We start from the raw sequence: 27,628 nt of genomic DNA, 5'->3' as shown, positions 1-27,628 counted from the left end.
GATTGATGTGAATTATATCTTAGGTTGACAGGATTTGCCATTTATGGGACACTATGAGAGTGAAAACTCAAAAAGGACTACAGATGTGCTTTTCCAGAGGCATATTATGCATCATTATAACGATATGGGCCCAAAGATTTATGCATATATAGCTTTTTATTATGTGCAGTCAGATGACCACTAAACTCCAGCTTCTGGCTTTGCAGTCACATTCTCTTTACGCAAGAACACAAATAACCAAAACATTAAGTTTAATTACACTGAAAATCAAAGAGCTTGAAATAGCAAACTGAAAGTTCTGAAAAAAGAAAATTGTGTGCACATTTTAGGGGTTACATCAGCTCAATTTAGTATTTCATGGTAACATAAAGTAAATTGCGTGTATTATTCAGTATATCGTGCCCACAGGAAAATAAAATAAAATAAAATAAAAGCTGTACCAGGGCCCCTTCTGTACCAGGGCTCCCCGGTTCTGGTCCCGGAGGGCCAGTCTGCACCACAGATTTCAGACCTCCCTGCTCAAACACACCATATTCAGCTCAGCAGCTAATTGGCAGGTTTGGTAGGTGTGTGAGCAGGGAAACCTGCAAACAGGGGTTGCAGACTGACCCTCCAGGACTGGAATCTGTTACACCATGGAAAATGCGGTTTTTATTCTTCGTATTCAGGCAAGTGAGAAATAGAATATAAATATTTACACATAAAAAAAATCATTTATCATTTCTTTTTATAAGCTATACACAAAGGTCACTTTATTGGTGGCATGTGCACTACAGAAAATATGTAGGTGTAGCTTCTGAGTTATGTATCACAAGTAGGACTTCATTCAAGGAAAAAGCACATTTCCTTCCACATTTCCAGTTGATCTACTCTAGACTTCTAGAAATCGTACAGGTTGGCAAGTGTGTGAGGAGAATAGATTAGGTGGGCAGAGCTGGAGACAGGGCTGTCCGTTGAATATTGTGCTGTCGATCCGACTGCCCCCGTTTCTAGTCCTTTTTAAGTAGCAAATTGACGTTTTAATCTTAAATGTTCAGATTTTGTAGTATTTTATGGCCTGTCAGAGGTTTAAGCAGGGATATCAGTCCATTTCAGGGTAAGCACCCACACAAACGGCATTTTCGAGGCATTACCTTAAAGCACATTTTTTGCACTGGAGGCCACCCACAGGAACATGGTTGAGAACCTTCAACCACATATCAAACCTAGATCAAATCTAGTACCCTGGAGCTGTGTAGTTATAATGCCAGCCAATAACCACTGTACCGCCCTGAACAAAACCACACATTAAAATATACAAAGCAAATCATTCTTTATTTCAGCTTGAGTGCTACAATTCCCGCATATACCAAGCACATATTTAATAAAGCGGCAGTACAAACAGTTAAAATACATTTAACATAAATTTGATTCACAAAAAGCAAAATAAGATTACTCTGTTATTAAAACATAAGGCACTTTGTTAATCCAGCCCAATACACACAAATCTTGTGAAAGGCATTGCATGTAATACTTTTTTTGCTATAACAAATAGAACATCTTGCTGTCCCCCCCACACTAAAGTTATAGACTGCTCTCAGTTTTACTGCATACAGTCTTACTTTGAGTACTTTGAGTACATTTTTTTTTGGCTACTTTGTTTAGCTTTACCATCAATTAAAGCAAGACGTTTAAAAGCCAATAAGTGCTTAAATCCCACAGAGAGCGTAAATCAACAGATGCTGTTGAGTATAGAATGTAACTTGATGAAACATTCCCCAGTAAATACCTGTTTCAAACGGAAAGCAATAACCAGTGTTAATGACCTGAATGAATGGACCACTCACTGTCGGCCAGTAATATGTTAACGGTCAGAGATGGAAAAGTAACCAGACAACTTTTTTTCCCCCAAAGCCAAGACCAGTCAACCAGAGTGCAGTTGCTACTGTGTTATGTTGTTTTTCTGACTGGTTTGTGATATCTGACATGAAAATACAATTAACAATGAACCCGTTGCAATGAATATAGCTTATAATCTATACCCTACCATTGTGATCTAAAATATCACTCTAGAAACACCCAAGGAAGAAGGTGTTCAGATGATGGACCTCAATGTGATGAACCCTGTGTTTGACCCAGCTAACAAATGACACACTAACTTGGTGGGAAACCTGGCTGATTTAGACCTTTAGTGAAATACAAGCCACACACCAGAAATGGATTTCGCCTCTCGCACTGACTGTAGTTCTCCATGGAGGACTGAAAGCCTGTGAGGTACAGCTGCTGGGGCTGGTGTCGCAGATCCCTCACTGCAACCGAGTGTAAACCTGTCGAACGCTACAGACCTTAGAACGAGAGCAAACCAGCAGCTCAGCTACCGTATCTCGGAGGCGGCTGGCGGTCACTCTGGTTCCGCACACAGAGGTGACCTCCACATTGTGGGCGTATCACTATTTCCTGCATTCATATGAACCGCTTATCCTATAAATGATACAACTGTTTAATTGTCTTAAATGTAGCAAAAAGAAAAAAACGATCCAGTTAGCCGGGGCAGCTTGCACTATTTCAGAGGCAGGGCTAAATATCTTATAAATCCTCCATTAGACATATCAGATCAGATCATATCGGAATGAAATCCAAGGACCCTCGAGATTAGGAGACGGCCAATCCCACAATCACCGCTAACACCAACGATTACTAATAATCAGTCTAAAACCACAGAATTATCTAGTGCGCGAATTTGGATTCTACTCAACATTCCCTGACCCATAGTCCACACCCTAGTGAAGCTGCCACAGACAACCAGCATATGATTTATTTTTAGATTAATATTATGCTAGCAAAGATGACAGAAGAGGTTTAGTGATATGAAGACTTTCAATAAAAAGCACATTAAAAAAAATCACGTACTTGCTCAACAAAATGACCCAAACAAAATCCCAGAGATGGGTAAATGTTCACCACAGCTGATAGTCAATCAAAATATTATGTAATGTTTTCCGTACTGAAGACAGGAAGCCATTTTAAGTTCTCATGTACTGGCTGGCACAAACGGTACAGGCTTCAGTTCTAAATGCTATTTTTTAATTCTCCTTAACCTCAGAGGTGCTGCGATTGGGCGCCCACAGGAGGGTGGCACTGAATAGGCCAATGAGGGCAAAGTTGAGCAGGAAAGCCAGACCCAAGGTGCCAATGGTGCCCAGGAAGGAGGGGACATCAGTATGGACCATCAGCCAGCTGCGGCGTGATGTCATATCCTGCAACACAGCCTCCATCTGGAAGTGTGTGCCGACGACGGCACAGATGTGGAAGAGCTGGTGGCTGTGGCCTGAGACCAGAGAAAAAAATGGGACGAAAAATGGGAATACATTGATCGATTGACAGACAGACAAACAGACAGATAGATAAAAAGAGAGATAGATAGCATCCAGTAGCTCAAAAACACAATGATAGACACAATGATGCATATGGTAATATAATGAAACACAAGAGAAGCAGAAGAGAGAAAAATTCATCAAGAACAACAGGAAAATAAACATTCTGAAAGTCCAAAATGTATAACAAAGAAACACCACCACAAGGAGGAAAATGCCCGGGAAGGGAGTGAACATTGGTAAGGAGACGTACCTATGTAGTCGAAGCGCCCGGGGGCCAGGCGCTCGGGGAGGTGGGAGGCAAACAGGAAGCAGGTGAGGAAGGCAAAGACGAGGTAGTAGCAGTGGCTGGCCACAGCCTGGCTGTGAGCGCAACTGCCCATGCAGCAAAGCAGCAGCTGGACAAGGAGACGAGGGACAGAGGAGTGTCAGTGTGCTGCCAAGGAAGAAGCTCCCCCTGGGGGCAACAAGGGGTGACCTGAACATACAGCTAAGTGGCCCCTGGGTGGCATCGATGCAAAGCAGGCAGCTCCTCTGCTGACTGCAGGGGGGCCTGCAGAGATCTCGATGTCAGGCACACGCGACCGGACGCATGGCGTTTCGACTCTACGCATCAAGCACCCCTGAGGTGTCAGAATCAAGCACCGCTTTGCCTAGACTGTGTTATGCGGAGTTCTGGTTGGTCAAAATATGAGGACAGGGCAACATGGGCTTTAGTGCAGGAGGTGCAAGAAAGACTGAACACAAACAAGGGCGTCCATCGTACTTCCCCTGCCACCCGGACATTCCGATTACACAGTGCGCAGTACAGATTCCAGAATTCAAAAAAATATATATAAAGTCTGGCTAATAAAGTTTACTTGATATTTGTTTTTCCATAAATATTCTTAATACAAAGATCTAAAAACAGAGACTCACCCTGTAAAACAGAGGAAAATTGTCAAATAGGAAGGGATAGACAAAGGCTGCAGTGCGCAGGATCTTGCTCTTGTGCGGGAAATCCAGCTCCAAAGACCTGGAGAGGGGGGGAGAGCCGACAGACGCTTATCGCGTTATAACCCAGCCTGCTTTGTGCGTACAATAAAAACTTCTGCAAGTGCACACCCTGCAAACGATGAAATATTTGCAAACCACAAACTCCCCCTGGTGGTTACTGGCAATCTCAGGTGTGGATTTGGTGTTGTTAAAAAAAAAAAAAAAAAAGTAGGTGCCGTAAAATAAATCATATGCACTTGGTTAACCACATCACATGACTAATCTGATCGAATCAGAGCAGACTTAAGTTCAAAAGGTCAACCTATCCCAGAGTGGGACCCCTCACCTGGAGTAGCAGGATAGGCCGGTGCACACTAGCGTGTTGCCAACGGCGATGGGCACAAAGTACCGATGTAGCCAGCTGTTCACCCAGCAGTCAGGCATCACATAAAAGCCATAGCTGATAGCACAGCCTGGACACAGACAAACAGGGACTTTTAATTTGAAATTGGGCTCAGCTACACCATCCTATTAAATAAATGGATTTTCTACTTTAAAAAAATGTGTGCATGCTACAAAATTAAATTCTTAGTAATGTAAACTTTTCAAAGAGATGGGACATTGGCATTTAGAAATAGGATTTTGTGCATGTTTGTTGAGTAATTAAGTAGCTTGGCTGTGCAAACCACCGCAGTAACATTTCATTAATGTATATCAGGGCTGTATGGATAATATTAATAATAATCTCCATTTTACAATAATGGCATAGAGTGCACCAAAAATAGAAGTCGCAATTATGGACCCCTGGGCTTGCATCAGGAAAATGTCGAGTCAATATGTTAAAAAAAGGAAGAAAAAGTCAACAATTGTGTTTTCCATTCTGCCTGGGCAGCTTCAAACGTGCTCTTTTATCCATGGATTTGTGAAAACAATGGCGGGTCGCCTCTCGATTTCATGTGGCTGAATGTACAGGCCCCCGGAAACTGGTCAGCCTCCTCTGTCATGAGCAGTCCTCCATTGTCGCTGTTGTTTTCTGTATTTAAACAACTTTGCTTTCATCGCAAAGGTGTCCCTGGTAATTCTGCTGACTGGCAGCATTAGCATCCGCCACCCTAAAAAGCTAATAATCTTGACTATTGAAAGTCTGTGCTGGTAAAAGTCATAGCAGATTTTCAATAATTCTGACAGTAATGACAGAATTAAAGCATTATATTCGCTATGGCTCTGGAGGCCCGACACAGAGCTGGAGAGACCAGCCAGCGGAGGGACACGGTGTGTGCAAACGGGGACGCGATGCCCCGCAGAGCCACGCCGGATCTCACCCAGGCTGTAGAGGCTGAGGGCTCCGTAGTCAAAGAAGTAGCAGATGTGGCGGGCTTCAGGGGACATGGTGCTGAAGGTGTGGGCGCAGCTGGAGGTGAAGGGGTACACGCAGATCAGGAGCATGTAGACCAGCAGCGGCCAGGTGTAGCTCTCTGACAGGAAGTCCAGCGAGGAGGAGAGGGCAGTCAGGCGCCACAGGAAGTACCTACGGCGATGTGGGTGAGAGTGGGTGGAGGACAGGCGATTTTACATCAGACTGGGACGCAACTGGGATGGGATACGCATCAGAAGAACAACAAACTGGCAAGCTTACGCTTTCACAACGGTCATATGTAGCGCCCAGAGAGAGCACAACAGGGACCACACTGCATAAACGCATGTCAGTCGCAGTAAAACAGTACACTGTGATCCAGTGCGTGCCAACTGCATCAACAATGTGCACTCAACACACATTTACCATAGATAACTTTACAGAAAGGGGCAAATTCCGAAAGAATATAAAACAAGTTCTTACTGGTACAATGTTTTCCTCCTAGCTTTCCTGGCGTAAGTCATTAATCAGCCACGTAAATCCATTTTACGTAGGAACAGACTACACATTCGCACACCAGAAAATGCACATCGGAATAAAAAGAGCATCAAAATAGAGATACATTTAGAACTGGTTTCCCTATTCAGTATTAACCAATCACCAACTCACAAACAATTATACGACCAATGAAGGATCATTTTGAAAAATAGTATTAAAAAAAAAAAAAAATACTAGACGGCCAATAGGATCCTCTGTTCATTAATCTGCCCCTGGTCCACATCGCAGGGCATGGTTATGGAAGACACGTACCAGGTGGGCAAGAAGTGGGTCCAGATGTTGAGGGTCTCATTGGTCATCTGCAAGGTGCTCAGTACGCAGTCCCAGGCGGAGCTACGCGGGTGCCGGTACCCAGAGATAATACCGTCCTCCCAGAACACCTGAACATTTGATGAACATTGGTGAACATTTTGGAGCATCATTAAGGATGGAATGATGAAGAAATCAAGAAAAAATTACCCGCAAATAATTTCATGCAATTTATTTACTTGGGTCATGGCCCCCTTTGCCCCCTCAACATCCATCCTTAGTCAGCTGGCAGGAATCCCAGCACACCCCCGGTCATCCGGGACTTGGGATGCTAACGCTAATCGTTATCGTCTGATGTAGTTCGTTGCCGTCAGCCGGAGCTGCTCACCCTTGGAACCTGGTGGATTCTGAAGAGCTGGGGGAGTTTGATGCTCAACATGGTTGCGGTCAGGTTCCAAGCCTACCCCCCCTCCTCCGTAGTCTGGCCTGGCCGGGCCGATCGCTCACTCAGCACGGGCCCTGCCCGTCACATGCTGCCTTCCCGCCCCACCATGAAGGGGACCCTGGAACAGACAGATCGGCCAAAACGCACATTAATAACACAGAGGCTGAAGACCTGCAACCGGGGGTTGACTGTTTCAGGGAGGATTCACCTGTCAAACCCTACAGTGAAACATCCAGCTGTTGGCGCAGATGTTAGCCATCATTTAATTGTGCCAAGTTTCAAAGTAACGCTTCATTACTGATGTAGAGCCATGAAAACAGAGACTCTATCAGAGTCAGACACACGGTATATTTTCATCCATTTTTTTGGCTCTGCGAGACAGATCATCAGCACAGCCTTTTCTTTTCAAATAAAAGAAATAAAAATGTATCTCAAATATCTCTTTGATCTCCAGCAAGAATTTAAACCACATTACTGACGCGATTAATGCCTTCTACTAGTCAATTTAGGGCACAACTTTATTATAAAGGTCCATTTTGCCTCTTATAAATGATAGTAAATCATTACTAAAAAGACAATTGTGTTATAACTTGTTTATAATTCTGTGTTAATGATTTAAAGTGTTACAACTTAAATAATAATTATGATTATAAACCATTCATAAGTGTGGTCCGATTGTAAAGTGGTGCCCAAGTTAAATTGCTACTAACGGCAATTAGTGATATGGATACAAGTATATAAAAACAGTCAATTTGATTTATAGTTCAAGGTGTCTCATTTATAACTATATACACCTAACTGAAAGGTGTTAAAAACCTGACTGGCACTAACAGCACGACTTTAAACCAGGAAGCTGCCTGTACAGGACTGGATACATTTAATTAAATGACTTTATCATATCGATCTGGAGTCATTTCAGGGTGAATGGAGCCCAAGGGACTTTCAGCAGGAGTATGAGAACTACGGATGCTGGTGAGGGACAGATTAAAGAGTAACACCGCAACCCGCCACAGACATGGTGAGGACGGCTAAACTGGAAAACAGCGAGATAAATAAATCAGTGATGGAAGAGCAGGGATTAAGTCGCTACTGGTGGGGGACCAATCTGGGCTGCAGTTCCTCCAAAAGGTTTGTCCAACATACTAATTACCTAACATCTCTCAAATAAACCATTAACCCAAGGACAAGCCTTTCACAAATTGTGCCCTTGAGAGGTAAAGTGGGCTATCTCACAAAAACAAAGTTTTGAGAAAATGAAAAAATAATCATAAAAAAAAAAAATCATAGGTAGCACAGAACTTGGTATATTTAAAAGATAGATAGACCCTCAATAATTAATATTGGACACTAAACTCGTTTTTGACTGACATGTGGGACAGCCCACTTTACCTCTCAAGGGCACAATTATCTACAGTAGTTACAAAGACATTTTCTGTTTTTGCCCAGTTTCAGAGAAGTAATAAGCTACTTCTTTAAAGGGAAACTCCATTACTGAATAAGTCCTTATCTGCAGAAATGCAAGCAGAGTAACTCAGCTCTGCAGTAAGAATGCAAACTAACAGGGTCACCCACATCCCAGAAATCATTATTTCATCGCGTGGGCATTCTTTTAAAATATCTGTGTTGTCAGCTAATGAATTCCACGCAACCATTTCCATCAAGAATCAAAAGGGACAGATGATGTGACTGTCACGCCAATAGTCACAATACAGGCAGGGACAAAGGCTCCTCGGCTGATCAAACGAGCATGTTTCTGAGAAACGGGAAGCGCTGGGCTTTGTTGCATCACATGCGATGGGTTTGAAATTCCGTCCCAGCTGTATGTGTCCCACTGAGCTCACATGGGGCTTTCGACACGAACGCTGGTTTCCTCTCACGCACGGCCTGCAGTTGACCACACGGGGATAAATAACTGGTGGAGAAAGCCCTGGAACGCCCCTCAAAATAGCCTCCAAAAAATGTCAACTGGATAAGCGATCGCTGGGAATGAACAGATGCAAAAAGTCATAAGGGCCACAGACATGCAGCTCCTTCTAGTCAACAAAATTCAGACCCCCTTCCTAGACACGACATTTCCAAAGACAAACCGACTTATTTTATTCTATCCACCAGTGCTGACCCAACCTTTTCAGAGGCAGCATAGGTAAAGCATTACTTGGCACGGCCCCCCTACCAAGACAATCGATGATGGTATCACTTCCTCCGCAACATACACAATGAGGGGGTCCTAGGTGACTGTCTGTAACTGCTGCAGGCCCTGCTGTCCACTCAAATCTAAAAAAAAAAATTATTAACTATTACATTTGATTTTAACGAGCGTTAGAGTTTTTACTGAACAATTAAATAATTAAGAAAGAGAGCTACGGAACTTATAGAACACAACATCCTGTATTGCAGAAAGGCAGGACCTCCACAATATTTGTACACAGGACAATAGTGTATTGTGTGACTGTTTGAATTCCTTCAGTACAACTATAATCCGAAAGTTTCAACAGGTTCCTTTTTCATGTCTTTGACCCTGACTGTCCTCACTAAAAAAGGAAAAATAAACGAAAAGCATCCCACAGGAGAAAGCAGCCAGTTACTGACGGCGAATGGTTATTGCTGTAGGACATCTTGGTGGGAGTTGGTGCCTGAACACAGATCACAGCTGCGAGAGACTCGGCAGCAATGCAGCTGAAAGCATTTTCTTTAAAAAGGAAAAAAAAAGAAAATAGAAAAAAAATGGGCAGGCGGCCAAGCAGGATGCAGGCAGGCCACTGGACGGCCAGCCAACTGGTGGGGCCTTGACCGCTGGATTCCGAAGCCCAGAAAGATGACAACATCCACACGCGCCTGTGAGCCCTTAAGCCAGAATCCATATCAGTCACAGGGGCCAGCGCTTAAATAATTCACTGCCGTACCAACCATCGTCGATTCCTCACTTTCCCATACTGTATCTGGACGAGGACTGTTTGATTCTCGAAAGACGACACACCCGACCCAGTGAAACAAACCAACTTTCACGTCGTGAAGAAAACCATACGGCGGCGGCAACTAAATGACAGAATATTCCTTAACGTTTACTGTAATAGCATTTTCACCCATAATCCTTATGTAATTCAAACATAGACGGGACAGGGGATTCGTTTCCCGTGGCTGTAATCCTGTTTGTGTGTTAGCAGGATGCTAATATATTCCAGAATGTGAATAAAAATGATCAATGTTACTGAAAGCCTGCGAACGACAGGATAAATGAGGATGGCTGGTAACATTGCTGTGTCGTCTCTGCCTCTGCAAACAGCTTTGGGAGGAAGGATCTTATGGCGGAGATGACAGCAATTAATTTTTTTGGGGTCTGCAGTTCCAGCATGCTGGTATTATGAATATTCCATTGGCTTCCAGCACACAGCAAGGAGGCTGCAATGCTTACATCTGACACTGTGTTGTAGCAGTATGCTGGTTTCACAAAAAAAAGGAAAAAAAATCCAGATGTTTCTAGCACCTGTGTGGCTAACAGAACAACAGAGGTCATTTCCCAGACGTTTCATGTTACGACTGACCTCCGTTGACTTCATAATTATCCCAGTTGTCCATGGAAACACACACCAGCTTGAGGTTTTTTCATTTTTGACACTGATGGGGTGACTTTTCCTCCCCCACTTAACCTCTGAAGATCACGAGCGCTCGGTCTAATTACTCATCTTGCCGGCTTTAATCACCTTCTTAATCACGATCTTCCTCAGGGCTCTTCACCAAAATTCCTATAACTCCTTTGTGTGACTCGATTAAACGGAGGCGCTGCCTCTGTCAGCCTCTGAGACGCAGTCGCCATCCCCAGGGAGATATTAGCCAAAGGTCAGAGTTCACAGTCGACCGTGTCACACACCCTAGAGATTCTGTCTAACAGAAGGTTGGCACCTGCTAGAACATGACCGAGATCCACCAGGCAACGACCTGCCCTTAAACCCCTATATCCACAGGGCTCCCCTCAAAACAGCGCCACCTATCAGCTGGACTGCTGTCTTTCTTTAAAACTGTGATTATCCTCACTATTCTCATATGGGAATTAAGAATCAATTATTAGAATTAACTATCATTACTGTCACAGTTGCCGCTGTGACCGTAGTCCTGATGCGGAGTATTAAACCAAAGCCATTCAATGCTCTCCTCACCAGCCAAACCGTGGAGATTTATTGAACAAAATCCAGCAGAATTACTTTCCCAAATCCCCACTGCTAACCACGGCACTCCCAGCTTGCTTTAATTATGATTCATAAAAGCTTTGAGATTCATATTCACTTAACAGACCTGCAAACCGAAAACCCCAAAGCGGGACAAAGGTATGGGGGTGCAATGTCCCCCTCAAGTCACACACAGTTTACGGTTTTCTGAGACGGGTACGAAATTACAACAATAAGACTGGATTATCTGAGCGCAGCTCCGAAAAGCAGCATCTGGCAGCATTTTCTGTCGAGCAAGCAGAAGATCCAGCCAGATGCGGGAATGCAGCTGCACACACGCAATGATAATTCCTGCTGCACTGAACGACCAACTAGCAGAGACCAGCTGACGTTTCAGTGGGGGACGTCTCCCCCCCCCGCGATGCCCATCGACTCCTCCTCACGCACCAACAGAGGCTAAGAGCCCATTTCTCTTTCCATACCCCACGATGCTATAAACCTGGCCGACAGGACATCGTGTTCTTAAGATGGACAGCGTGAGATAGGGGAGTTACTGAGCTGCCTACTGAAAAGATCAGTGCCACTGATTCACTACGTGCACAAGCTTCGATGGGGACTAACAGCAAAACAAAACAGGCACCATTTTCAGAAATTTACAAAATGCAGCAGGAATACGTACACTGTAAGTTTTAGCACAGCATGAACAGTCTATACCTAATGTTTATTGTAAACAGGCTTTAAACAAAAATAAACCATCTGAGAAATGAACAGTACAAGGTCATATGCGGCCAAAATCTAGACAAACATACAGTAGGTGGCGCAACGGTTAAAGGTGCAGATTTTTAGATTGGATTGGCAGTTCAAATACGTGCCAAGGTCGTACCCTCAGGCAGGCTGCTTACCCTCCAGTAAAATATACTAATTCAGAAATGCATTAAATTATATATTGCTTTACATTAAAAGTGTCAGCCAAATGCATCAGAGAAGGAACATGTCAATCATCTGTGCATGAACTGCAGAAGCTCCTCAAGTTTCAACTGAAAGAACAAGTCAGTAGTGGAATCCATCTCTGGAATATTAATTTGCAATGAAAAATATCGTGTGTGAAAGTAAAATGACTTGTCATAACAGCCTCGGGAGGGTTAAGACACTGACAGCACGTAACACGGCCCAGACATTTTCATTACTGGAAATATGTGATGTGTGAAGCGTAGGACACCTCACGGACATCGGGCTCCAAGTGACAAAATAAATCCACAGCCCTAACCCTCTTCTAGAAGAGCAGCCTCTTTTTCACAAGTAACTGGCCTCCCCGTCGTGCTGAAATAAAACCCTGCGAAAGCTGGGCGTGTCCTGAACCGCACGTCGCACCTGACTGGCAAAGCTGCCTTGGGGCTGTCATGTTCTGCCGCATAGTGGGAATCGGCCCACAAGCGAAACGAAACTGACCTGGAACGAAAGCGACGCACATGGGGCTGTGAGGGTGAATAAGTAGCGACTGTCAGGTTGGGCACAGCCGGTTACTAAGCATTATTGCTGTACCTGTGCTGAGGTGCAGAGCAAACACAGTAAACAAACATACTTTCAACATCTGTACATCCATCCCTTAACCTCGGGATTCCCAACTCCAAGGTCCACGGATCGATCCAGTCCGTGACCAGTATTTCACTGGACCCTGGCACTGGGAGTCTTGAGGAGGGGTCGGTTCATTTCATTCATTGCATTTGAAAAAAAACAGACATCGCTGATCAATCTGGTGCGACACCCCTCCCCCCCCAGCTGCTTTACCTGTCTGTAAAATGTTTGTTCCATGTAAAGCACAGAAATCAAAAGACTGGGAGCCCTTACTTTGACCCTTATGCTGTTCAGGGTCACAGAAGGGGCCTGGAGTCTGTCCCTGCATGGGAAGTGGGGGGGGGGGGGGGGGTGCACACCCCAGACGGGGTACCAGTCATACCAAGATGCCAGGTTTCCATTTTCTTTCCTGGGAAACACTGAACATAAAACAGAATTTGATTCTTGCACAGCTTGAAATTCTGCCAAGCACAACAGCACACAATAAAAACACCTGACAGAAAGCCGAGATTTACATCTTATCTCGTGTCGCAACAACCACAACCAAATCTTCCAGCGAGAGGATTGAGCTACTGAGCCAATGGCCCCAGTCCACAGCCAAGAACCAGCCAGGACCCAAGCTGTAACTCAGGACTGAAATCACTGCAAGCTCTCCATCGCCAAACACCCATAACCGCTGTGCCAATCAGTTTAGGCAGGCAAATGCCCACCCGATATTCAGTAAAAACGTATCAATTAATTATTCAGTCAACCAATAATGTGCCTACATTGACTGTGACAAACATGTAAAAACTGCAGTCAGGATAATCTGGCCAATGAGCGAGCTTCCTCTGTCAGATCGCATCTCTCAATCCCCTCCAATCCCTCATCATTCACAGGGTAATCTGGCCAATGAGCGAGCTTCCTCTGTCAGATCGCATCTCTCAATCCCCTCCAATCCCTCATCATTCACAGGATAATCTGGCCAATGAGCGAGCTTCCTCTGTCAGATCGCATCTCTCAATCCCCTCCAATCCCTCATCATTCACAGGGTAATCTGGCCAATGAGCGAGCTTCCTCTGTCAGATCGCATCTCTCAATCCCCTCCCCATCTCTCATCATTCACAGGATAATCTGGAGTGATTGAGCTTCCTCCATCAGATCGCATTTCTCAATACCCTCCCTCATCAGCCATGTCATCTACCGATAACCCTACAGATCATCAGCTAGTTATGTCGTGACATTCACCACACACATCTCAGCAGCAGAAAGCAAGAACACATTTAAATGTATAATAGTCACATAAAGTTAAGAACATCTGTTTCAGTGTTTTTTTTCTTGTGTCTTTTTAATGGTGACTACCCACAAATGTCGTTTGCATAGCACCCCTGCCCACAACATCAACCATCCATCCATTTCTAGCATCCGATTCACTTGCCTACACTGTACAAGCTCTTGATGGCCTTATCTGCAAAACCCCAGTGCGGCTGTCGAAGTGAATATTTAGTACTTAAGTCACCTGTCAATCAATCTTTTATCAGCTTGCATTTGCAGTTTAAGGATTACAGATATCAAGCTACATTTGATTATTATATGTGAACCGTTCACTCTCCCACGGCTTCGTAACTGATCTATTTTTACTGCAGATGCCAGACACCAGTCAAATGAACTCCACTGCAGAAAGGCCCTAGGCAGTGGCACCATGCGATGCTGTCTAAGTGTCCATGTCACACGTGACCCTCACACTTGTCCCGTATCTGTCTGAGCATGCCCTTGCCACGGAGCTACACTTTTGTCAGGTTTAAGCCTGCCTAGGTAATTAAGCACTCGACTTAACCGTTTACTCATTCACTGAACTGATTTAACCTTTGCTGTTTTTTCCTGGAGTAACGTGGTCGTAAGCGGTCCAAGGAAAGATGTAGAAGCTTTGGCGAGTTGCGGGCTCGTTGGGAATCTGCGAATCGTCACTTCTCAAACGTCTTTACCAGCAACTGAATATGAAATGTATACGTATAAGGAGTCGGTTTCATATACATGAACTGAGGATAGTCTAATTAAGTAGTCAACTTTTCTCCATATCTGTTCAATTCCCACGTCAACTGAATGCTGATAATGTCCTTCTTAAATATAAACCACGAGCCACGCTATATTTTGCACGTTGTCAAGCATCTAAATATGCAGGTAGACGATGCTTTAGGGTTAAACAATTACAATACAAATCTTCCGGGATATATGACACCACTTCCAGAGTGGAAAGTTATTGGAACAGAAGCCCTTTTTGCTTTTGTTTAAAAAAAATGTGTAACACCGTAATCCAACTGTTGTGTTTACCGGAGACAAACTTTTACCCGGATATTTTAAACAATATCTTTTACCGTAAGAGATGGAAATAAAGGCTGAGTGAAGTTGTGCGACTAAAAACACTTGCATGTCAAATTAATAGCCTGTTATTTCAGCTTTTGATGAAGGCGAACTCACAAGCAGCACCAACGCCCAGTTAAACGAAATACCAAGTGGCAGGGAAACTGGGAGTTGATTCATATTTTCCGCCAGTTCTCGTGAGATCTTACCTCCAGGCGCCCTGATACCCCGAGACTTCTGCAACAGCAAATTCAGAACAAAAAGTGCTTCAAAATATTTTTTTTCTACAACGGGCAATTAAAAACAACTACTTCAGCCGAGCGACTCAGCATGCTGCGATCATAACCCTCATCCAACAAAACCAGTGCATCAGAATAATGAAACCAGTGAAACGATCATCTTTGTCGTGAGCTTTATGTTTTCAGATATATCTGGTCATACCTTGACAAGGATGGGAGTGTGGAAGAAATCAACGAGTCAGCTGTTTGCAGTATTGCTAGAGCTCCATAAAAACTAACTAGTTAAAATTAATTATGTACAGAGTTAGTAATTTCTCTAACTAGGGATTCCTTTGCAGACGAATTAAAAGTGTGCGCTGGAGGCTCCGCCCCCCGAACGCGACGGCCGCTCCCATTGGTCAGAGCCATAAAAGACGCTTTGTATGCCCTCTTCTGCACGGCCCGGATCGCTCTGTACTTACAGTGTTCGGCTTTTGATCCCCTAAAACAATGGGAATACCCCGTGTAGCTATTTTAATATTTCCGTTTTTTTTATTTTTTGTTTCGCATACGCTTTTCAGACACAGCCAGCGACTAAATGAGCTTGATATAGCCTATAAAACGTGTTTTTGTTTTTCATTTATGGTGCTTCCCTGACAACCAGGGGTTAAAGTGGCACATCTGTGATGACACCGCGTTAATGTAACTTAAATCACTTTAACTGTTCTACCTGTACACTTTATTAAGTGTTTGCCGTTTAGGTTTTTTGCAGGTGCTTTGTTTTAATATGAAGCCAATGAAACTTGCTTTAACGTGTGAATGAGAATTAATCGTTAAAGATAAAATGCAATTCAGTCCTAAAATAAAATAAGTTATAGATGCAGCATTTGCAGATATTCTTTTCGGCCCATAAGACTGTTAAACCTTCCCTCTCTGAATACTGATTATCGGGGGGCTGTGTCACCAAGCTGCTTTTCTTGCTTAGCTGGATAACTTGTTGGATTTAAGGTAGCTTGGCCTAAATGTAAGTGAACGAAGATAAAGTCAGTTTAAACTGGGGTACCGACAAGTCATCCAGCTAAGCAAGAAGCTTCATGATACAGGCCGGAGGTATGAGAAGGTCCACCAAGAGCACCTCACATGGTGGTCTCTTCCTGCTAATTCAATATGATACATAAGAGGGCAGAGGTGACTTTAGGGACTCTGGGGGCCCAAGGCAAGAAACTCCCCCCCTCCCCCGCCATGGTAAAATAAATACATTGAGAAATAGAATTTAATAAACACAAAGACCTTTATTTTCACTTTTTGTGAAAAACAGAATGCACATATAAACAAATAAATATGCACAAATAAGGCAGATTTGTCATTGCTAAGTAGCTTGCGATTGGCTGCCCTAGGGGGCCCCACCCAGCTCCAGGCCCCAGGCTATTGCTGTGACTGCCCCTCTGTAAGAGGGATGCGGAAACGGGAAGATAACTGGTTATAAAAGTGTAATTGTCATTGATGTAATTGATGATTTGGTTATAAAAATGTAATTGTCAGTGATGTAATTGATAATTTGCCGGAGAGTTTTTTCGCAGCTTGGACGTCAATGATGGAACTGGTCCCGCTGCTATTAGCTGCTTTCGGTTCAGCTTCTGCTATTTACGGATCTGAGGCCCCAGTTTATTAATTGTGTTGCTGTGATTTGCATGCGGAATCAGAAATGTATCAGCTGTTATCGTGCCAAGGAAGCCGGTCTAACACAGGATTAGAACCTTCAAAGGATCAGGCAACAGGATGTGTCCCCAGTTCATTAATCAGGGAGCCTGACATTGGCTGTGTGCACCCAAGGCCTGGTTCCCGTCATTCAGCATAGAATACGAAAACTCGATAAATCCACTACATAGTTATTATATTGAGGCTTATTACATTACATTTCTCATTATTCATGATAATCGAGGGAGAAAACACAGTAATTTTTGCTGCATCAAGGTAATGGCTGACCTGGGATCTGACTGGGACATGGTGACCTAGGGTGAGACTGAATTCACATTATAATAATAATAATTTATCAGTAAGAAAGTGGAACTACAGTTCAGTGCTGTACCGCTGTAGAAGGGGGGGGGGGGGGGGGCTTGAATCTCACATTGCTCTGCCTATAAAGTTTATTTGTTCTTCCTGTGTCAGTCAGGTTTTCTTCCACAGTCCGCAGACATGCAGGTTGGCGAATGTGTCCCTAAGTTCCCCTCAGCGTACAATAACGATGACACTTTGTTGATCTCTTCACCTACCCAGGGCTGTCAGCTCTCAAGCATCTGCTGTGACGCTCACACTTGCAGACTCTCACGCAAGAAATCTTCCAGCAAATCTGTATTATTCCATTATAAACCTAAAACTCGCTACATCAAAAGCATTGCGGTAGTTTGTAAACCTTACAGACTATTTACAAGGTAATAAAATTGTTACATATATGTAAATGAGCGTGCGGACTTGTCTTGCATGGAAAAAGATGTATCAGTTGACAGCCCTGCCTTCCATTTTACTGTCCATGACGCACATGTTGGTGAGAGGAAGCTTCGCAGCCACCTGCAGTGGCACCCATGGAGCTGGGGGGTTAAGGAGCCTGTTCAAAGGCCTACAGATGTAACTATTCTGCTGATGCCATGCTTGAACCAGTAACCTTGGCACAGAGGCTTTGTCCAATGAGCCGCATACATTATCTATATGCCCTGTGATGGGTGGGCATCTGATCCAGTGTGTACCCAGCATTCCGCCTGTTGCTGCCTAGGATAACCTCCAGACACCCCCCCCCCCCCCAGCTATTTGTTCCAAGGATCTCATTGGTCATAGTACAAGAAACAGTACTAAATAGAACAAATTTATGTGATTTAACAGTGATTAAATATAAGACATTTAAACATGACTACTGGGACATTAGGCAGAAAGATGTAGTTAAAATACAGTGGTGCAAATGGGCAATGAAACTGAACGGACAGGATTATTCAATAAATAGATTTTGGTTACAGTAGCATTATATTTGTTCATTTATGACATGAATGATTTCGCCGCATTGTGACAGCGCGATTTTGTCTGTACAATTACAGGATGTCAGAACAGCCTTGGCCTTGCAGTCAAAGTGACTGGTGACAGCAGGTTTAAACCTTGTTACACCTGCTGGCTAATGGGCACCTTTCTCTACATGGCCCTTTCTCCTCATTAGCTCCGGCGAACCTCAGTGAATGCTGCTGATTTTCCATTTCCACCGACCTCTCAAGCGAAATAGGCATCTCGAAAGGCCGGTTAATACTTAATACCAGTCGTCAACACATTCCACCGTGAGTTAGATAAGACCATCCCTTTTGTTCAGGTACGTGGGAAATCTTGTTTGGCAGGTTAGCTTATTACATACAGGGCGCATGACACAAGCATGACACAGACAAGCAGAGGATACATTTGTATGTGCAGTGTTGTACTAAAGGGGCTATTAGGAAGCTGCATTGTAAATGGTATTCTAAGAGAAATGTCAGTCCTAACACCAAAACATCAGCTTCCTCAACAGAAAACTAAAGATGTACCAGTTAAGACATAACTACCCTTCTCAGTCTGCTGGATCATGCACGAATTACACAAGATAGGACATTTCTTCCGCATTTTTTCGATTTTGCAACTAATTTTAAGAGAACCATTTCGAGGCTTTTCTGTTGCTGACATCCGCGGGAGATTTTATTGTGAAAATCCTTCCTCCTTTGCCTGGTTTTCTGGGTTTCTTTTGCCCCGTAACCTTCCTCAGCTCCTGTACCTGCTACTGACTGGCTGGGATTTTGTTTTCTGTGAGCAGAGGTATGTGAATGAACTGGCGTATATCCTTACTCAGCTAAAATATTCTATCACTTAAGCTTAAACAGTATTCATTATTATTCTAAAGGCAGTTACAACATCCTTCAATACTGGTTGAGTTCCAGAATATATCCATCCATCCATCCATCTATTCCTCCATCGTTTTTTTAAAGTTTGTCCAGTGTAGGACTGCCGTGAGCCTGAAGGCTATATCAGCAAACACAGGGTAAAAGGCAGGGGACACCATGGATGGGATGACAGTCTATTGGAAGGCTCACACACTGTAGACAATCCAGAGACATTACCTAAGATGCATGTTTTTGCAGGTGGAAACCACAGTACCTGGAAAAATCCTATGTCAGATATATGAAAATTTAGGCCTGCAAGGTGACTGAAATGTTTATGGATGCCTGTACAAATGGTCTCATCACGGTGGACGTGAAAATGTCCCTGTCTCACTCTTTCTGTGATGACTAAGTGAATTGCACCTCTATATATGAACAGAAGAATGTGCAAGATCAGTGTTACGTCTGAAACAGGACACCGTGATGGGCGTTAAAAACCTGAAATGTTGACGTGCCCTATTCACAAAGCAATAAACGATGCAAAGTGCTACAATAAATCACGATGCTCCTGGTGCCTGAAATCATAACATACAGACTCAATAAATCATAAGACCCTAAAGAAAATGCCATACAAAAATAGAGGGAGTTCCTGGACCTGCTATCTTATCTTAGAAGCATAGCAGCTACCTTTCAAAAGCACTTTTATTCAAACGTGTACGAAAATAATGAGAGTCACAAGAAATGACTGATATCTAGTCCATGAACCCACATTATACGTAGTTTGTGGGATCAATTGAAATATGTCATTCACATACCGTCCTACTCTATATGCCGTGTACCTCTGATCAGTAAAATATTTACAAATATGAGCCATTCGCTATACTTTTCTGTTATGCAAATATGGCGGTGGGGGATTTTACATATGGACCTGGAGCGCTGGCTGTTTGAAAGCCTGTATTGTGCTTACAGTTGCAGCTGGCAGTGTCCTGTTAGGACCTGCAGGCATCCTCAGCTTTGAAAAAAACTCCCCACTGACAAAGTTACACCCTTATAGTTCTGCCAAACCCTCCACAGTGAGCTTCAGCACTTTAGGTTGGTATGCTGGCTGTCAGTAAGAAACCCATTTGAATGAGTCAGGTGCAACTTGTGTGTGGGCACATTTTGAATGCTCAGCCGAGGCAGACATAGGTTAAGAAATAATCTCTATTCATCTATTCATCCATCCATCCACCCAGTTTCAGCATAGTGCGCAAGGCTGTGGATCACCCAGATTAGGATGTCAGTCCATTGCAGGGATCCCAAAAACAGTGTTGATTAATAAGGAGGCTGTGCTGAAAGATGACAGAGAGGTAGGCAAAAGAGTCAAAGTCAACTTTATTTTTTTCCTTGCACATGCACAACAAAATGAGACACTCACCGCTTGCAGTGAAGCAACCCTGAATCCATTGAGCGAATCCCATCCCATACTGTCGAGCACCGTACATGTGAATGGGTAGAGATTAAAACAAAAAAAACATATACCTGTAAGAGGGTGACAGCTGTGCTCCCTGTTAGCGATAAAAAATAAACAGCTTTTACCCTTACTGCGACCTCACACCACTTTAGGCCGATTTCCCGAAACACCCTGCCCCACTGCACGCTATCCAGCGACATCTCCTGCCATTATCCGTAACAAGGCTCACTGTCGGCCACTCTGCTTTTCACACGATGCCACAGCGGATATATTTAAATTCCAGACCACCTCAGGGAAACTAATCACATTTATAGAATGAATTAGGGAAATCAGTTCTGTGCGTTGAGTGCAAGGCAGGTTTTCACACAGGATCACCAGCTGTAGTGCAGTGGTTTATAAAAAAAAGAAATGTTCTTCCCCAAAGGGGTATCGCTATTGCACCCTTACACTCAAGATGAGTTTCCAGCTCAGTGGGCACATATGTAACTTCAGAGCTGATAAATCACTTTGCATAAATGCATTTGCCAAGCAAAGACATTATGTAATGACCCACAGCGCCGGGGAGAATTTGCATACCCAGAGGGGCGCCAGTTGCGGAATCATTCTCGTAACGTCGTCAGGTAGTGGGGATTCAGCGCTGAACTGTGTACCTGCATCGAAAGCAGGGCAGCTGTTTCCGAACCCCTTCGACTCGAGCGCGGTTATGAGTTTCACATCATTAATTCACTAAATTTAATAGGCTTTACAGAAGTGGAGTCAGTAAAGACCAGGTGTTGTTATATTGTAGCTGCAAGCTGGGACTGGTCGGTCTTTCAGTGACATGGACACACACTGCGAGATATCTGTCCTTCTTTGGAAGGAGAAGGTCGATCTTTGTCCATCTCACTGCGTGACGCCCAGAGCTGCAAGCTCCATCGCTGGCAGTATCGATGTGAAAACATGTGATCCTCCCCCAGGTCTATGAAAAGTTTGACAGAAAGGGTATGATTGTGTGACCCTCTGTCTCTTTGTTACAGCAGTGAGAAGGTACTGTACAGACCTTGTCCCTCACTGTCCTGAGGGAAAGCTGACCTCTGACTTATTGACAGTATAGGGTACTGACGTCGAGACACACTGGAGAATGGTTTCACAGAGTTAGCTGCAGTGTAGACCTTGCTTACGGGCTGATAGTCAATGCATTATCACATCATGGAGGCAGAGGGACAGGTCACTGCAGGGGTACAAAGGGTGGAGACAGCATGGTGTGGAATGAAGGGGGCTGGGGAGTAGTGGTATAGATCACTGGGGACGGTGTGTGGTCAGCAGGTTAAATTGGCTGTGGTTGGAAGGTTGTTGGTTCAAATCCCAGGACGGCAGCATGAATTCATAGTTGGGTCCTTAAGCAAAACCGAATGTTTCCAGAGCCTGTCTGACACTGCTTTCTGAAAAATATATATGTTAATTTGGATAAAAGTGTCCGCTAACTAAAATTTTAAAAACGGGGTAAGGGGCAGATTAGCTGAGAGGACTGGAAGACAGAGTGAGAAAAGAACAGTCATACAATACTCTATAAATGGAAGCAGAAAATCTATAGCCTTTTATGTTCTTGGAACTACAAATTACACAGTTTATTAGCTTTCAGCTGTCAATCGCAGTGGTACCGAAGGATAATGGCCTCTATGCCCACACCGAGTCGGACAAAACAACCGCACAGAGCCATCTGAGGGACAAAGAGCTAAAATTTCCAAAAGCTTTTAACTCATTAAGATTCAGCGAGGGATGTCTAACCTCTCACGGGGACTGTGCTGCCAGGCTGAGAATTTTCAAACAGATATTTATTCATTTAACTGTCATTTAACTGTTAAATTTTAACAGATGCTTCTGTTGAAAGCATCTTAAAAGTTCAGAGTGTGCAGGTGCACTAAATACATTGGAATAAATTAAGGGAGGATCTAAAAAGCAAAAAGGCGATGCGGAGTCGTGTGAGCAAAGCAAAGGAGGCACATCAATTGGCATCACTTCTGTATGCAGTAGGAAAGGAGGATGCCCAGGCGCCAGAGGTGAGGGGTCAAAGGTCACCAAGACAACGAGCAGGTCACATCCTGAACCCTAACATAGCCCCTTCAGATCCGGGGATCCTTTGCAACGCTGCATGTTTGAGCAGCTCCAGTACAACAGGACTGCAGAGAAAAGCAATCAGCTTGAGCTCAGCGAGGGCGAGAGTTCTGTCATGTGCGGACGACACGGGACGGGAAGGAGCAGCGGATTGGATGTTTCCTACATTTACTGTCCTCAGAGGAGACTGAGTACAGAGAACATCCACCGTGACAAACAGCCCTGGCTCTCACACAGCAGACGGCAGTAAACCCTAGTCTGATACCGATATGATACACCACTCATATTTTACGTTTAGCATTTAGCACATTAAAACCATTCTTGCCATTTCTGCTGCACTTAATTCCACTGTAAAACTCCAGAATCTATAAATTCTGTCACTAGATAGTATCATTTATGCCCAGGCACAGAGAGAAATGTTTGCAGGGTAAGATGCAGTGGCAGAAGAGGCGGGATAATAGTAACAGTGAAAAGGCGGAAGAGATCCAACTTGGCTCTTAAAAAATGGGAGCTTGAGTAAAAACGGCCGACACTAACAGAGCCGTCATAAACAAACGAGGAGGGAAACTGTCACGTAGTTATGAAGGCTGTTTATTACTAATACTCAGCTCACACAAACCAAGTTGAACATTCGTGGAATGTTACTGCAGAATGAGGTCCAAGGATAAAACAGGTTTTACCCGGTGTTGGTTGAGTAAAAATTGGCATAAAAGTTCAGCCAAAAATGGGGCCGAAACTCCAATAGAAGAGAAGCGTGCAATGAATCAAAGAGTTTTCACCTAGACCTTTATGGGCCTGCTGTGTTCCCTCAAATCACATAAAATCACCCTCACGGATGGTATCTACATCTCTCACCCCACAATCAGCTTTCACATTAAACATTGCATGCTAAGGCTGTACAAATAAAACCTACAGTAAATTCCAGTGTAATGGAAAATGTCTTCGAATACAACGTGGTTGCCTTAAATCGCTGATTAACCTGGATTCTGTTTGAAACTATTGTGGCAGGTCCAGGTGAAAACCAGACTCACATTATCTGACAAAACTGCTCAAACAAAGGTGTGGAAGGCATGTGAAGGTCAGGGCACCAGACAGCCGTTAAGAGAAACTCCCACAGACAGCTTACATTGCTCAGTACTTATAAACCAGGTCCAGAGTGGAGAGGGAATCAAAACACAATTGTTCAAGTTTACAATGGAGAAAATGAGCTAAAAATAAGACTGTTTACTTTTGGCCTGTATATAACATTTTAGATTGGGGAACCAACGTTTTTGAGGTTACTCTCCCCCGTGAGTCATGTGGCTATTTTCGTAACACTGAGAATTAAGTCCTCACTGTTTAAACCCCAGGTTTTACCTGTTCTCCTTCTGTTTTGCTCACAGCGACAGCATATGCAGGTGGAGACAAGAATGTCTTTCAGAACAACATCAGTTCAGATTTGGGCACGATCCCTCGGGTTACCATCAGCGCACCATGGCTTCAACTGGGCAAGAGGACTGCATGGTCAGACACCTAAAATGAACACTTTCTCCTTTAAATTTATGGTTTGTTTTTGCCGATACTCAGAGGTTTACAGGGATTGACTTAGAAGGGAGAGAAAATTACCAGCAGCCACTTCATGAGTTTGGTTCTCGATGCCCAAAATCATGAGAGAAAAGTCCAGGCATGAGGCCTGTCCACCTGCATATAAAAACACACCGTAAGCAATTTGAGGCACTCATCTTCCTAAATGCATGTTATTATACTATGGGAGGGAACCTGACCACCCAGAGTAAACCTATGCAATCAGGAATACATAGACAGAACGTACACAAATATACACACACACTTACACACAGACACGCACATACACACATGTACACACAGACACACACGTACACACAGACACACACGTACACACAGACACACACGTACACACAGACACACACATACACACAGACACACACATATGCACCCACAGGTTAGGTATCTATATCACTGTGGGAATCATACTTCCATTCCCACGACCGTGACTCTAATCCCAACATGACGACCTTAATCCCAACCCAGCTCTAACCCATAAGTAACCAAACAAAATACAAAATATAACACAGTTCTAGTCAATGTATGTTAAAGACAAAAAAAAAATTGTATCGTGTTCATTGAATGTGAGTATTTGATCACTTTTGTTTGTGAATGTTTACCAAAGACTTACAGTACATGAGGGCTTTGAAATGAAAAACGATTGTTTTTTTGTTTTGCAAAAGCAAACACATACTGCAGTACTTACTATTCTGTTGAAGTAAGGAGTAGAAAATTCTCTAATCCCACGCATACTACTACTCTTGATGGCTCACTTTAAAGAGAAACCGGACTCTCACCTACTGTACCAGAAGCTGATGCAGGTCGTCACATTTCATTTGTATTGCCCTGTCAGGTTCATCTGTCACTTATTTTAGCCTAAATAAGCAAAATTGAGATTAAGATGAACGACACCGAAATGCTTGCGTTTGTATTGTTTCCAGTGGCAGCCACTGCAGCAGGTATCCAAAAGGGTCCCTGACTGCGAGACTCCCCATGCCTGATCACTCAGGGAAATCCGCCTGCCTTTCTCTTTATCTCTTTCTTCCTCCCTCTCTCAAATCCATGTTCTTTCCATTCTGCCTTCTTGCATAATGTTTGAGCCGCTGTCACATTTGTCGCCTTCAAACTTTAATATTCCTCATCCCACCTGATTAACAGCTCTAATGGTCCACATCATCACTCACACTCGGCACGTAAACACATTGAAAACGCATTGGATACACCACACACAAACACTACACATATGCCGGCATCAGATGCTGCATCTGGAAATGTACACATGGAGATGTGGAATGAACACGCGTATCTGTACTGTGCTTAGTAAGTTAATGGATTTTGAATGACTTTTATCATCAGAAAAGTTTATTGAACTGCTTCCAAAACTGATTTCCAGAGCATTTGCCATAATTTACTGTGAAATATGTAATTTTATGATTTTTCTAAACCTGTGCTGTAATTTTAGTTATACACCTCCACTGGATTATATTGTGTATCTACAGTTAATGTACTTCTGGCTGTGAAAAACATGACCAACTTCTCTTGTAGATATACAGGACTATGCTAGATATTTTCAAAAGTTAACTAGTATTTTACTGTTAGGTACTGTTTATTTGCAGTTCCGTTGTGGTGCCTAAACTTACTGTAAATTTTACAGTTAATTTTTAGCAGTGCATGGTTCTGCAGGCTAAGCCTCTGTGGCTGTGATTGGAAGGTCGCCAGTTCAAACTGCTTGCGTGACACGAGTTGGGGCATCATCGTTGCGGCCTTGAGCAAGACCTGTAACCCTGAAAATTTCCTCCAGGGGAGCAGGATTAATGGTTGACCCTATGAAGACTGAGTTTCATTGTGCTTACTAACTGCACTCTCATAATAATGAAATTCTGTACCTCAGCTCATATAGTCCTGTCTGTTTAGATTTTCATTTCCATCAGAGAATTATGGGGAAAACATGTTTATAAGAGGAAACCTGTTGTATACATCTTCTTTACATAACACAGCATTCATGGTTCATCACTCATGCTGTGTAATGACATCCATCTGAATATCACAGATTCACTGGCTTTCTGTGTTTCGGCAAACATACAGTGAGATGTAATCAGAGGGTTTATTGTAGAACAAAGTTGACATATTAAAATCTTCATAATAAATAAATTAGTTAATTAAAACCCGGTTCTGAATCGTAACATTGATAATGCCCTCACCGGTCACCACACACACTTGTTTCAAAGACAGGAACTTCCATTTCGCTTTGCTGGAACCGGATGACGTCAGCGTAGATTACCTGCCACAACCGACTCGTCCATCGAGAATAGCAGGATTGGGTAGCAAGACATACAGCAGTTTTATGCTTTATATTTTAGTAAATATTTATTTACCCATGAGTAAATACTCTTGGAATTTAATTGTAAGTATGTAATTCACACAGAGGCATGAATAATTACTTGCTAGTTTATGCTTTTTTTGGGGGCGGGTGAATCGGTACAAAAGAGAATAACTGCCTTTACCGCCTCCATGTCAGAGCGTAGAAATAGCAAAAGGAGGAACGAATTCCGGAGAGAACTGACGTGTTTTCAATAGTTCTTCAACTTTGTTTCTGATGGCAGACTCCCTTTGAATTATAGACCAGGGCGTGGGTTCCAGGATTCATATAGCTAAGTGTCCTGTCAGCTAAGTTAAATTTTGCAGTTATTAACAGATAAATAAACAGATTATAAATGTGCATGATACCGTGATAGGCGGCAACATTCTCTCGGGTCAACACAAGTCGCTAACTGTGAAGGTAAATGCGTAAAAACACACTGCCCCCTATTGGTGGCCCGCTGTTACCAATGGCTTAGCGATATTTGTTAGGTGATTTTCAAGAAGTTCGATCGTTATGGCATCTACAACATAATTGTAATAAAATGCCTTCTATTTTAAAGTATTATGAAGACATGTATTATTTGCTTGTGCTCTGATAAACGCTCGGGAGTTCAGATCGCCTTACAGTATGTGACAAGGTCTCAAAACACAGTTTTCCGTGATTCTATGTATTTTTACGCCATTCAAATCACACTGATTTGACGGAACCTAATAATAATAATTCATAATTTATTTTATTCATTTTGCCATTTCTAAGTTTGTTTTTTATTACATTTTCTTGCTTTCTATTTATGTGAGAATAATGCGTTATACCGGTGTGTCATTTACTAATTGCAACGTTTTCCCATAATTCCCATTGTGCACTTGTTTTGTACCTTTTACACTACGACTTATGAGGAGCGCTGCCCGAGGGGGTGCAATTTAGCTTTTTTGACAGGGCTGAAGTGGTACCACAGTATAAATTTTCTAAGGGAAATAATACAATAAGAAATGGTATTTGGAAATAAAAAAGATAATGCACACGATATTCAGAACAAATATAT

The 27,628-nt window shown here is 43.2% G+C and overlaps 2 protein-coding genes across 5 annotated transcripts in view; both read right to left on the bottom strand.

The window, feature by feature from the left end:
• Nucleotides 1-27,628, bottom strand: part of LOC125719247 (ras/Rap GTPase-activating protein SynGAP-like) — a 144,558-nt gene that overhangs the window by 26,918 nt on the left and 90,012 nt on the right. The gene's annotated exons all lie outside the window — the stretch shown is intronic.
• On the bottom strand, nt 1,296-15,616 carry LOC125719256 (membrane progestin receptor delta-like). 4 transcript variants are annotated; one of them, XM_048993870.1, is made up of 9 exons: nt 15,454-15,616; nt 15,222-15,249; nt 6,878-7,052; nt 6,493-6,620; nt 5,651-5,856; nt 4,675-4,801; nt 4,272-4,368; nt 3,607-3,751; nt 1,296-3,307 (listed from the first exon to the last, which is right to left on the bottom strand). In XM_048993870.1, exons 3-9 carry the CDS (start codon nt 6,926-6,928, stop codon nt 3,063-3,065), a joined length of 999 nt encoding a protein of 332 aa, XP_048849827.1. In that variant the 5' UTR covers nt 6,929-7,052; nt 15,222-15,249; nt 15,454-15,616; the 3' UTR covers nt 1,296-3,062. The 4 variants fall into 4 exon arrangements, with proteins under 4 accessions (XP_048849827.1, XP_048849826.1, XP_048849828.1 ...); XM_048993869.1 differs by lacking the exon at nt 15,222-15,249; XM_048993871.1 differs by lacking the exons at nt 15,222-15,249; nt 15,454-15,616 and adding an exon at nt 15,130-15,195.

This window comes from Brienomyrus brachyistius, chromosome 23 (genome assembly GCF_023856365.1).
Source record: "Brienomyrus brachyistius isolate T26 chromosome 23, BBRACH_0.4, whole genome shotgun sequence".
Lineage (NCBI taxonomy): Eukaryota > Metazoa > Chordata > Actinopteri > Osteoglossiformes > Mormyridae > Brienomyrus > Brienomyrus brachyistius.
This window is presented reverse-complemented; position numbering and strand designations above follow the sequence as displayed.

Coding starts and splice junctions, on each gene's coding strand:
- LOC125719256 (XM_048993870.1), bottom strand. CDS start 6,928: ATGTTGAGCATCAAACTCCCCCAGCTCTTCAGAATCCACCAGGTTCCA. Junction 6,621..6,877: donor GAATCCACCAGGTTCCAAGG/GTGAGCAGCTCC, acceptor TCAAATGTTCAG/GTGTTCTGGGAGGACGGTAT. Junction 4,369..4,674: donor GGCCTATCCTGCTACTCCAG/GTGAGGGGTCCC, acceptor CCCCCTCTCCAG/GTCTTTGGAGCTGGATTTCC.